The sequence below is a fragment of the Magallana gigas genome, chromosome 3 (assembly GCF_963853765.1).
Source record: "Magallana gigas chromosome 3, xbMagGiga1.1, whole genome shotgun sequence".
NCBI classification, from domain to species: domain Eukaryota; kingdom Metazoa; phylum Mollusca; class Bivalvia; order Ostreida; family Ostreidae; genus Magallana; species Magallana gigas.
In genome coordinates this window covers 14,302,893-14,315,843 of record NC_088855.1, presented here as the reverse complement: position 1 = coordinate 14,315,843, position 12,951 = coordinate 14,302,893, and the positions used below count along the sequence as shown (strand labels likewise).

Genomic DNA, 12,951 nt, shown 5'->3' with positions numbered 1-12,951 from the left:
CTTGCACACAAGTAATACCATATATTATAATACTTGAGTTTTAAGAATAATTTCGAGTACCTCATTACATCAATATTTTTTTAGACACACGATGTTTTGTTTAACTATTTGTACTATATAATCGGTTTGGTTGAATGTCACCATAGAACAGATGTTAAAGTATCAGGCCTGCGAACCGCAGATCATGGGTTCGAACCCGCCTGGGACATCTATTCATATTAACTGAATCAAATTTTAAAAATAATTTTTTAATTAGAAATTTAATATCTTTTCGCCTATTTGACTTTATTAAACATTTCTTATCCATTATGCTATCTATCATAATCAAGTAATTTTCTGCTGATTTAAGAAACAATTTTAAGGTGTAGTGGGCCCCCTTACATTTTTTCCATGGTTTTTGAGAATAATTTGTTTAAATACCAACAATTATTTATTTTTTCTTTATTATCTCCCTTTAAGAGAGGACGTGTTCCTTTATTTTAAGAAATTACAATTTTCTTCACGTAATACTTGTTATGCATTAAACAAAGTTTGGTTAAAAATGGCTGAGTGGTTCTTGAGAAGTCGAAAACATATTAAGTTTAAAGACGTAAAGACAGATAGATGGACGGACGGACGCACGCACAGCGAACAAAAAATTATCAGAGAAGCTAACTGAGATCTTAGCTAAGATGAGATAAAACATTTTAAATATCAAATGATTAAAACTTTGAAAAAAATTTGAATATTAAACATTTAAATATTGTAAACTTTTCTTAGTCTTTTATGTATATTGTTCTCATTGATATGTCTGACTGAAAAAAATACATTGTTACATCGTAAACTAAAAAGTCAAATGCATGTTTTGGATAACTTATCGACGATTTATTAGATCAGTTTGTTTATTATAGTTTTTTATATCGGTTCCAATGTCGTTGAAGTACAAAAATCTTAAGCATAAACACATAAAAAATAAGATACGAAAACCTGTGGTTGGCATTGTATCAAGGTTTGCCAGGGGGGTCCACGGCAAATTTTCAATAATTTTACTATGTTCATTTACGATATTTAAATTTCACAGAGGGGGAGGGGGTCTTTTTCCCCTCTCCTCATCGACTCCCCCAGAGATCCGCGATTGAAAGTATTCCGGTGTGTATTTCGGTTCGACAGCTTTAATAGTCCACACTATTAAAGACTGTTTAGGCTAGACCACAAATGTTTTCTGTGTTTAAGTATGTTCAAGAATATGAAATATATACCCAGTAAAAATTTGACGGTATTTGTAAAGTCAAGTATTTGATAATACAATATGCATCACTTTACAATATAAATTGAAGCAATGAAAAGCCCAGGGAAACAATGTAATTTAAGCAAGAAGCCTATTGGCCCTGGCGGTCATCTGAGTACCATAACCCATAGATTGACCAGTAAAAGTGTCTCGTTTTTGCATTTTCAGCTTTATATTTAATTTTACAGGAAATAAAAGTATATTTCGTAAAGAGGAATGGGACATCACCGTTAAGGAATTTCCAAATTTTACAATATTTAACCAAAAAAAATAGCCTTTGAAAATATTTGGAGAGGTAAAAATTGTAGAACCACCAGCGGGATTCGAACTCATAATGTAGTAAACCCTCTAACCCACTGCGCTACGCTGTTAGGTGACAATATTGTGAAAGAAACAACTTATATAATTACACTTGATTTTATTGTTCATGTTTATTTTGATAAACAATACGTCTGACTCACAACAATTTACATTGTGGTTTTTAAAGGGACTTGGACACGATTTGAGCTCAAAATTTTAAATATTATTTTTCCATTTTTAATGTTTAGAATGGTTAATATGGATATTTTAAATGCTTTATCAACATTTGAAAGTCAGATATTGAGTTATTAGCAAGATACAGAGTTTGGAATTCTTTGTTTTGTAAACAAAGCTCGAGCGTTGTTATTGTTTACATATGTGTTTTATTGGTATGAGTTTCAATCAAATGTAGCTATCTTTGATTGATAATATATTTTATAAATACATTCAACACGTTTGCCTCGTTTCTTACGAGTTATTTTGTCAAAAAAATAGTTATTTATACTTTACATTACTTGGAAATAAAATTAAAACTCGAGCATTGTTTACATAAATGAATAATTGAAAAATTATAATTGTTAACGGATGACAATCGCGTCAATAGGATACCACAGTGATTCACTTGACCTGAAAAGATACATATCCACTGAACATATATGTCACTACCTCCAAACAAAATCCCCAACCCCTGTCCCATGGGCAGCGAATTTTACAAGTGAACAACAGGACATTATGTAAATAAAAACGACTTAAATGTACAGAAGAAAATATAAAATTCAATACATATTCACTGTGAGCTAATATGTACCCACCAAATTCACAATTATGGTAAAGGGCTTCATTCATGGACATCATAACCATGCATGTTGTATTTTTCTAACTTGTGTGAAAATAGAGAAGACGATTTTAAAAGATTTAATACAAGTTCATTATATGGTTATATTTACATTTTCCAGTGTCTTTGCCTGTGATAACACTACGTATCGATTTTGTACTATATAACCCATAATACAAATGACGCCAAATCGAGGCGCCAGCAGAGTTTGCTTATTAATATTTAAATATCTTATCGTACGATGGCTTAATATTATATAAATATAAGTAATAAGGAATCATTCTTTGAATATTATGAGATGATATTTTCGGTCGGGTGTGATCAAATCTATCATAAAGCCCTTCGGGCTTTATTGGATTTGATCACACCCCGACCGAAATTAACACCTCATAATACTCAAAGAATGATTCCTTATTCCATATATATTGGCCCCGCCCAGAAGTCACGGATTTCAGAATTTCAGTGGTGGTCTTCATAAACATCAGATTTATGCAGTCAGTTATCTCCAGCTATGTGGAAGTTGTGAAGAAGATTACATTAGATTTTTAAATACATTTGTACTATACGGCTAAATTGGCCGCGCCCTAGGGCATGAACCTCTGAGTGACTCAGGCGGCCTAAAAGACTTTATTCCGCCTAGTGATACTGTATATACTTACTGTGAATTGTAGATTTCGTATTAGGGGGTGACTGTACAATATCGACGGGAGACTATCTAGACTATCGGCTGGTATTCTTTTATCTTCTAAATTCTAAATGTAAATTACAATCATATTTTAATAATAACTTAAAATTCTCTATATGGTCAAATAATTATTTTTTTTTAACCTATTCATATAACACTACGCACATACATGTAGAAGTAAAGCCTCAAACAGTTCTGTATGAGAAAAATATCAGTTTCGAGACCCGTTAGGGGCGAGAACGGTCTATTTTTCTTTTCATACAGAACTTTTTGAAGCATATATCGTACTTAATACCCTGTCATTGAATTAGAGTTGCTTGTTTAACCTGAGATAGCCCAACTCTGAAGGAGAACTTCACGCACAGATATATAAATCGTTTCGAATGAAACATAACAATGGAGTTTCCAACGAAACCCCAAACAACACATACTAAAATTTAGGTCATTCTGTTGTCTACTAAAGCCATGCCGTCGCACATGCGCAAAACACTGAAAATAGAGATTTTACTGAGACTGTGGTTTCTTAAAAAATCATAAAAAGGTCCCAATCTGTTATCAACTGCATATAATTTTGTAGTATCTGGTTCTACAATCAAGCAAAAGCGTTTCACATTGATTGGAAAATACCCTTTCGATACCTTGTCTGTGAAAAAAAAATGTATCTTGTTAATTCTTGCCCGACAGATTTATTTCTCTATAGTTTCCTTATTTATATTTTTTCAAATTATAATTAGACCAAAACGGAAACAACATTAAAATTTTTAAGAAACGTGGTAATTTTGAAGTAAAGCACATTAAAAAAATATTTTTTGTGCATTTAAAAAAAGATATAAAACACATTTCATTGAAACTTATAATTCTGCTTTCGCGTAACAAATATATTTTATGAATATTTATAAGTGAGATGCTTTTGTTGTATAATTCTTAATACAAATTTCAAACATCCTGTAAGAGGGATATTTCAAAAATGAATAACATTCTCGCAAATGAAACCTGTCTGTGTCATAAAGAGATGATGAATTTTGCTGATTCTCATTAACTTTTTTGATTGATCAAAATATATTTAAATTTTTTTCAATTGAACGAAAAATAATTACAGGTATATAACTTAATATATTAATTTTATGGATGACGGAATGCAATGGAGAACATCCTTGATATTGCGACAAATGTGATTGAACAGGGGGAAATGTTAGCTTAGAATTTATGGGGAAAACACACATATCAAGTTTAAAAGTATCATACGCCCAAGAACCAGGCGTGTCGAACAAATCAGAATTAAAGAATGTTCCTGTATGTACCACATTGCGCAATTGCTTTATGATGAACTATTTACTATCGAGTGTAGTGCAAAAAATGAAGTGTAATAATTCCTGGTTGATATCAACTTTATGATAACTAATATGTAAATCACGTGATCAGAGTGCAGATTTATTCATAAAACACATTAGAATACATGTTTTTGTGATATCTCGGAAGATTCCGTAAATAAAGTTTTTTTCTAAATTTAATTGACAATAGCTTAAATTTTAATATCGAGTGCAAACAATTACATAACAATGCTAACTTAAATTAGTAATGAGTTGTAATTCTGTGTTCATCGAATAAAAAAACACGTGATTAAAAACAGATTAACAGGAACTACCAGAAGTAGGTCGTTTACAATCCTTCCGCAATGAGTTATTCATATTTCAAAATGGATTTTGAGTATGTATGTGTATTCATTTTTGCCACGAGATTCATAAACGGTAAATACTTTGACTTCTACATTATAGATTCTCTTTTTATTTTTTTTTCATTATAAGAATATATATTTTATGGCATTGCCAAAATCTACAATTGAGGTAAATCAAAATGCTTAAACAGGTACCATGTACATTGTTGTAACAGACGTGAATCTCTTTGTAGTGTTCACAGAATGTCCAGTTGGTTATCATGGTTTAAATTGTTTAGAACCCTGCAGACATCCGAACTATGGAATTTTATGTCAACATATCTGCAATTGCACAGATGAATTGTGTAACCACATCACAGGGTGTTTTCAGCAGGTTGAAGGTACAACATTTTCATTCTCTAAACATTTACTTTTTTCCAATTACTAGTATTCATATGATATTAATTTATTTTTAGAAATATGCAATTTATTCAAATCTAACACAAATCTAAAATACTGGTCGGACTTAAATGTATTACATGTAACAAAGCTTTCTGATAAAATTGTAATGTGTTTAAAGTATACATTTTAAAAAGAATTGACAGAATCTGTTTGTTTTGTTTTTCATAAACAGAAGAACCAATTTAGTTATCGAATAATTTAGATTTTTTCCCAACATTTAAGCTTTTACAAATATTAAGGCTTTTTTTTCCTGTTTTGTGTTAAAGAATGCTTAGATGGATAATACGGGAAGGACTGTGTTTCTCCGTGTAGATACCCGTACTATGGACACAGATGTCTATTTAAATGCAACTGTAACATTACAAATTGTAATCACAAAATAGGATGCAAAAGAGGTAATGTTAACGATCAAAATCATAAAATGGATATCGATGTTTTATATATATATATATATATATATATATATATATATATATATATATATATATATATGCATAATATCCGGAGAGAGAGAGAGAGAGAGAGAGAGAGAGAGAGAGAGAGAGAGAGAGATTTCATTATTCAAAACTTCTTTAAAACACATTAAAAACTTACAACATAACAAATATGTATGACTGTAGTAAGCTATGGTCTGTAAACATTCTCGCAAAAATAATCTGTCTGTGGGAATTTGGGAAGAATGAGTTATTCAAATTCTAATATGATTTTCTGGTTAAAATGAAGTTGAAGTAAACGAAAAGAAAACAACGAGGATTTATCTTTGAATTCTTGTAAAGATGCTACAATGCAATGGAGAACATCTGTAATATTGCGACAAAAGTGATCTAACAGGAAAAATTTAATTAATGATAATAATAATTTGGCTTAAATTTTATGGGAAAAAAGCACAACAAACTTTTAAAATTATCATATACACAAGAAGTGAATGTTTACGAACAAGTTTTTGCATATATCATATAGCGCAAATGTCAGATATTTATTTAGTATAATTATATCAATAAAACATAGTTCCTGAAGGTACCACATAGCGCAAATATATTAAGATATTTTTGTATCAATATCCTTATTCCTTCCGTTCTGACAATACATAAGTGGAGGATCAAGATAATGACTTAGTTCCGTATTATTATTAACATTATAGGGGCGTTATTTCATAATGATGAACAATGTTGAAAGGTACAACCACAAAACTGTTATTCATTCCAAAACAACCTTTGAATTAAGGAATGAATTAAATAATTTTTCATTTGATCGACGTATAAAAGGAAAAAATGATCAAAAAACCTTCATAATGCGCGTACCGTATCTATAAAAAAAATTCTGGGTTTTTTTTTTAATTTGATTCGTCGATCAAAAGAAAAAAAAAATTAATTAATTTCTTATTGTTTAATAAAAAAAAATTCAAATCATAAAACATGAAGTGTCATTGATCAAATATGTAATTAATGTAACTGAAGCGGCGCATACGAATACACAACAATAACAGCAACATTATTCAAAATGCTTGCACCTTCAGCTTATGCAGAGATATTTAGCTGAATTTGATGGATTCAACACGAATAGAACGAACAATGTCATAGCATGCCTTAACAGTGCTGCATGTTTTGTTAATAACTAATAACTAGGCGTCGAAACGGGGGGCCCACAATTTTTTTGCAAAAGTTAGACCTAACCATGAGGCACATATATCATCGGGGGGGGGGGGGGGCTGGGGGCTGGGGGGGGGGCAGCCCCCAGTTTATTCTTGCAGCAAACAAACTTGTTCCTTAAAATACAGTATCAGGAAACACCCCCCCCCCCCGCCCCGCAACGAATTAGGAATATGATATTTGGAAGATTTGTCTTTGGTAGGTAAGATTTTTTTGGAGTTATAGGTATACTACAACTACCCCCACCCCCCCCCCCCCCCCCCCCCCACGGATTAGGATTTTCATGATTTTGGCAATTATCCTTTTTATTTATTCATTTATTTCATTTTTGCTTGTAAAGTTTCTGATGATAACTCTAGCCCCCCCCCCCCCCCCCACTTTCAAAAGAAATGCTTTTCGTCTCTCTATCTGGGAAGACGTTCCGAAAATTAGAGGGCTGTCATTTTGTACATAGTGTATTATCTATTTCAAAAGCGGTATTTCATTTTTAAAGATGAAGCTTTTTAACATATTGAAACAGTATTTTCACGAGGTATGAACTGAGATCTATGCATTTGTCAAAATTTCAGTTTTGTGCCAGCGGATACTGTAACACGGTACTTTCGTTACAACTGCATTATTTGTAAGACGGAAAACTTAAGCGCAATTTAATAATGAAACATAAAAGACAACACAGACTTATATAATTAAAATATTTTCATTGTTTATATACACGTATAATTCAAAATTAGAAGAGCATGCTCACAATATTTTTCCCTCAAAGTTTACTTTCCCAATGTAAATATTTACAATGCCTATTATGATACATGTAACTGTTTTCTTCAGTCAGTTATCAAAATGTAATTGAGATAAAGAGTCTGACGATAAATTTTGTTATATTAAAAAGGATTTTGTTATATTTTGTTTACATATATTTATAAAGTTGCTGAATGGAAAATATATTATCCATAACAAAATAACAAGTGACAACATTAAAAGCTAATTATATTCATAATTACCTTGCAAATAAAATAACGTAAAGAAAACAAATGAATGTTTTTACCAGAATGTACAACCCATGTTTAAGTTCAAGTTAAGTTTATTCACTAAAACCAAATAATCTGGTACATAAGCAATATATATACAAAACTAACACAACTACAAATCGTTTAAAGTTTACATACATAGTCATTCAGCAGAAAGTAAAAACTGACGTAAAACAGAAATGTAAACAAAACATGGCACGAGATATACATAACAAAAAATGTGAGTCATATATCTAGGTTATTACTTGACAAATGTCCTTAACCTTTGTTATGAATTTTAAAACTTTTAAAATGGACAAAAACAAATGTCAATAAAAATCATAACCGTTAGGGGGATATCTTAAAAGGTTATATATTAATAATATCCTGTAAGATAGCAAAGTGACGTTTTACGTTGAAGAAGTTTAATGAATGCTGGACAACTCGCCCCAAGACATCTCACCCCCAAGACAACTCGGCACCAGCTCAAGACAACTCGCCCTCAAATTTGAACAACTCGCCCTCGGTCGAGACAACTCGCCCCCAATGAAAAAGATATATTTTATACATATTTAATCGACATATAGTGTTATTTTTCAATGATTTTCGAAAATATTAATAGGAAGCCAAATATTAGAACCTAAACTCAATTTAATTGTTAAATACATAGAAAGATTCAGAGATTGCATACATTAATAAGAATCAAAATTAAACGTGTACATGTCACTCTAATTTTTTACAGCTTGGGTTTCATCATAATTTTAACTAATTATCATTATCACATGAATAATATAACACGATTGTTTGATTGCTGATTTTTTAATTACGTTGGTCATAATTAAGTAATTTTAAAACTTAAAACAATGTGCTTAATTTAAATTGCTCTGGTTTCTAAAATCATAGTTTTTTAAAGTACATTTACATTCATTTGACCGAGTTGATATGAGGAAACAGAATTTATTAAAAATGAAAAACATATTTTTAATCACAATACATACAACCTTTGCTGATTATAGATGCATTTGAATAAAACTGTTCAAGTAACACTGTGATCGAAAGTTTTGAAAGTCTATTAAATTTCAAATTAAAATATATCAAAAATTGAAAAAAAAACCTGAAGAAAAAAAATCGGGTTGTGGTATATGAGGGAAAAAATGAAATTTTCGTTAGATATTTTGTTGTAATACAAACAAAAATACTGGGAGCAAGTTATTTTTATGTTTGGGGCGAGCTGTCTTGAGTAATGTCGAGTTGTCCTAAATTTGGGGCGAGGTGTCTTCGGTTTTACTGAGGGCAACTTGTCACAGAGGCGAGTTGTCCTGCTTCCAGTTCAATATATGCTGGAAAAGACAACGATTTAAAAACTTTTGTTCTTGTAAGTTAAATTATCAATGTATTTAAAATGTGTGTAAATCAACAAATTTTCATTAACCTTCGAATATAACATATTACAATTTACTATGAATACTTTAATAAAACAAAATTGCATCTGTAAAAATAAATGCAGACTAAAATCAATTTCATCATGAATAGAAAAAATAATATTACAGTTGTAACATTCATGTTTTGAGCACAAGCAGTACTGTTAAAAATCTCTGCATACTATTACAACTTTTTTAGTTTAATATAAATTGCTCATAAAAACTACTTAGGAACACTTTCGGAAAAGGGTGTTATAGGCTGGGTTACTTGGTAACCTATAAAAGTCTTTGCAAAAAATAAAGATCGCCGTTTGAACACAGTAAAAATAAAGTATTGATTTTGAGGACATAAAGACTTAATTTTCACTTATTGACAAGTAAAAAAAAAATAAACCTCGCCAAAGAGTATAAACTGAGTATCTAATGTATAGAAAATATCTTCAGGACTGTATTATTCCACAAAATATCTTTAAAAAGCTCTTTTTATTACCAACTGGTGGAATTAGTTAAATTGCTGTTAAATGCTTAAAAAAATAACTTCGAGATTCAAGCATTAACTTTAGTAAGAAAATACATGAAAAATTCATCGGCATATCTTTTTCGGGAAACTATTTTCATGTATTTTGAAGTTTGAGATTCCGAAGATTGGTTTAATTTCTCTCCTTTTTTTTAATAATAACGATCGTATAATGAACCAGTTTTAAATAAACAAAGTGCATATAATTTTATTACATTTCATTTTTTATCCTCTTTGCACATTTTGAGATTTTGATATTATGGTGCTTTTATAACCCTTTATAATCATGAGTAAAGCAATTTGAACATATTTGAATTCAAGAACGAAAATCAAAATGTTTTCAGTGTTTACATGTGCTTTTCGAGGATTAAAATGTTTTTGACACTCCGGTTTAATTGAGGTGGTTATTTTTGTAAGGAGGGTTGTTTTTTTTATAGAGTGGTAACTGTTTACTTAATCTATATTGATAGATTGAAATTTAATCTATATCAAAGTAATAGTTGTCAAAAAGGATTAAGAACTTTGTAATAACAAATTGATTATCTGTTACACGTTGGACATTTGATACATGTATTACTTTCATGACAATCATTTACGTACATGTCATGATTAAGCATCTTGAAAACTGATGCAAAAAATGCATTTTAAGCACCGACTTTTTAAATTGGCACCGAGTTCTAGAAAAACACCAAATACTGTCATAGTACTGTCTTGTCCTCTTGCTTTTCGCGACTTTAAATATTAATTCATCGTATTTGCAAGTAACGGCGCCTCACCACGCATAGGTTGACCTATCCCACGTACTCGATTCCACAAATCCTGACGCACTGCTGTGTCTCGGAAGCAAAAAAGGATACAGTTAGCAAACGCCTGCGCACTGTCTCCAAAGCTTTGGATATGAACAAGAACCATATCAAAGGTACCTGGCGAGTCGTTGATATTTTCGACGCTGGCGTACAAAAATCGGATAGTTCCTGTTGCGCGGAGAATGATGATGACGAAGAAGATCATAATATACAACTCGTCCTCCTCCCTCAGATGATGGTGGCTTCGATCTCTAAAGCGCAAACGCTATGAGGGAAATTATAGGTTAGTTATTTATTATTAAAAATATAAGAGTAAAATCTATATAAATAATGTTTGATAAGCTGTAAATAATCAATTAAATATATTTCAATTTTGTATCATCAGTACAGTTTAATCCTTATACTTCGTAAGCATTCAAAACGCAGTTTTCTTTATCAGATAATTCAAACTCATCTTTTCGAATAAATGTTCACATTTTACTTATCATGATCATTTTCTTCTGTTCCAATATTATGCCAGAATTCAAGAGAAAATAGCATAGAGAAGATTTTACAGAATATTACAAATTTATTTTTTTTGGCTTGAATATTTTTATCACTAAAAAGTGTATTTTTAAAGTTTCAAATCAAAGAGCTTAAAAGAGGTACCTTTTTCCACATGTAGATTTTCATTATTATATAAAATGTCATGGTTAGAATATAGGTAAGGATTTCCCAGCCTTTTCCGGTCAACGTCATCCATAGGAAAACGTTGGGTAGACAACCTTTAATCCAGCACCAAGGACCGGTGCTAGTGAAGAAATCTTCTCCAAGAACGTCGTATGAGAGAGCTAGAAAGGTTATACCCACTGTGGACAGAGCAATAACATTAGATGTTATCGTTGTAATAAAAAATGTCATGTGTTATATACATTAATTATAAAATTATCATTACCATGCGCAAACAAAAAGAGGATGGTGATCCCGACCCCAACCTCTCATGGAAAATTCAAACTTATTAACGTTACTTATTTAAAATACTGAAAGAAGGCATTGCACCCCCTTTCCCGACAAATAAAATTATTCCATGGGCCATTTCGGAATTTTTCGAGATCCGTGTCTCATTTTTTATACCAAGAAACAAACCTTAAACTTAAACTGTTTTTAACTTAAATTCCCATTCCCCCACTCAATAAAACAAACTTACGTGGTACTCCCCACGATACACAATGGTAGATCACCCTGTTACGGAGAGTGGACCACTCTCGCTGGGTGATTAGGGTCATCATAATGTGAATCATGATGATAGACGTCCAGAAAAAAGAAGACAAGGATGAAAACGTCGTAACGAAGCTTTGTACCTCGCACACTGCATCTGTTTTAATGCAAGTATTTTGTATTTGATGGCGGATTGTGAGATATTCCGTCTCATTTCTGAGGACGTAGCGCAATGCTCCAACAAGGTTTCCCACCGCAGTCATTAAGTCCGCTATAGTCAAGTACACCAGAAGCCGCCTCGTCTGGTTTTTGGCAACTGTGGCTAGACAATACGTAATGAAAATAACCACTGCACCAATAATGGACAGAAAACTACTCACAAATGTACAGATAAGCACCGACTGTGGCAGCAGCGAGACCCGGTCGGAGACAGTAATGTTCACCGGGCTAGAATTATTGGAAGACATGTCTGTAAAAATAAAGTCAACTTTCGGTTTCGGTCAACGCAGTAACTACTCGTCGTTCTACGGAAGTCGGTTGGCGTCATGCGGCAAGTAGTAGATTTACAGTATGACAGACATTTCTACGGGTTGCTAAATTTTTCGAGATTTATAAATCTTTAAAATTTAAGCGCGTAGCAACAGCGCGCGTTAATTTTTAACATCGCGTTACTGTATGAGAGTAAGGTTAATTGACCCTCAACATAGTCCAGCTTTAGAATTAGTGGTTGGTTTTTAAATACGAGTTCAAACCGTGCAATAATGATGTTACCTAGACTTACAAGAATAAGTATGGACACATTTTTTTTTATCAAATAAAGGTAAATAAAAAAATATCATAACTCATGAACGCGTTAACACGAAGACGATTTTCTGAACATAAGATTTGTATGTAAACGCAATGAATGTGTACATTTACAAACATTGCCACGACCAGGACTTCACCTCTGATGATTTGAAATTTTACGGACATATCCAATTCGTAAAAATACAATGCGTAAAAATTAAAATCGTCCGACCTTTAACCAAAAGTCGTAAAATATCACAGTGGTAAATATAACCTGTTATATTGAAGCTTCAGTCCGTCTCAGTATTTTCGTACTGACGAAATTCTACCTCGTAGATCTTCCATCCTTTGTCACATGCCCTGCTGGG

The 12,951-nt window shown here is 31.8% G+C and overlaps 1 protein-coding gene across 2 annotated transcripts in view; it reads right to left on the bottom strand.

The window, feature by feature from the left end:
* LOC117692832 (G-protein coupled receptor 157-like) overlaps nt 1-12,343 on the bottom strand; it is a 32,634-nt gene extending 20,291 nt beyond the window's left edge. Inside the window, exons 1-3 of one of the 2 annotated variants that reach the window (XM_034482039.2) lie at nt 11,787-12,336; nt 11,249-11,448; nt 7,913-10,865 (exon numbers count right to left, since the gene is read on the bottom strand). In XM_034482039.2, the coding sequence (XP_034337930.2) occupies nt 10,536-10,865; nt 11,249-11,448; nt 11,787-12,264 (1,008 nt within the window). In that variant the 5' untranslated portion in view covers nt 12,265-12,336 and the 3' untranslated portion in view covers nt 7,913-10,535. Of the gene's footprint in view, nt 1-7,912; nt 10,866-11,248; nt 11,449-11,786 lie in introns of those variants that run through there. The other variant, XM_066078611.1, reaches the window with a different exon arrangement.
* Nucleotides 12,344-12,951: the final 608 nt, after the last annotated feature.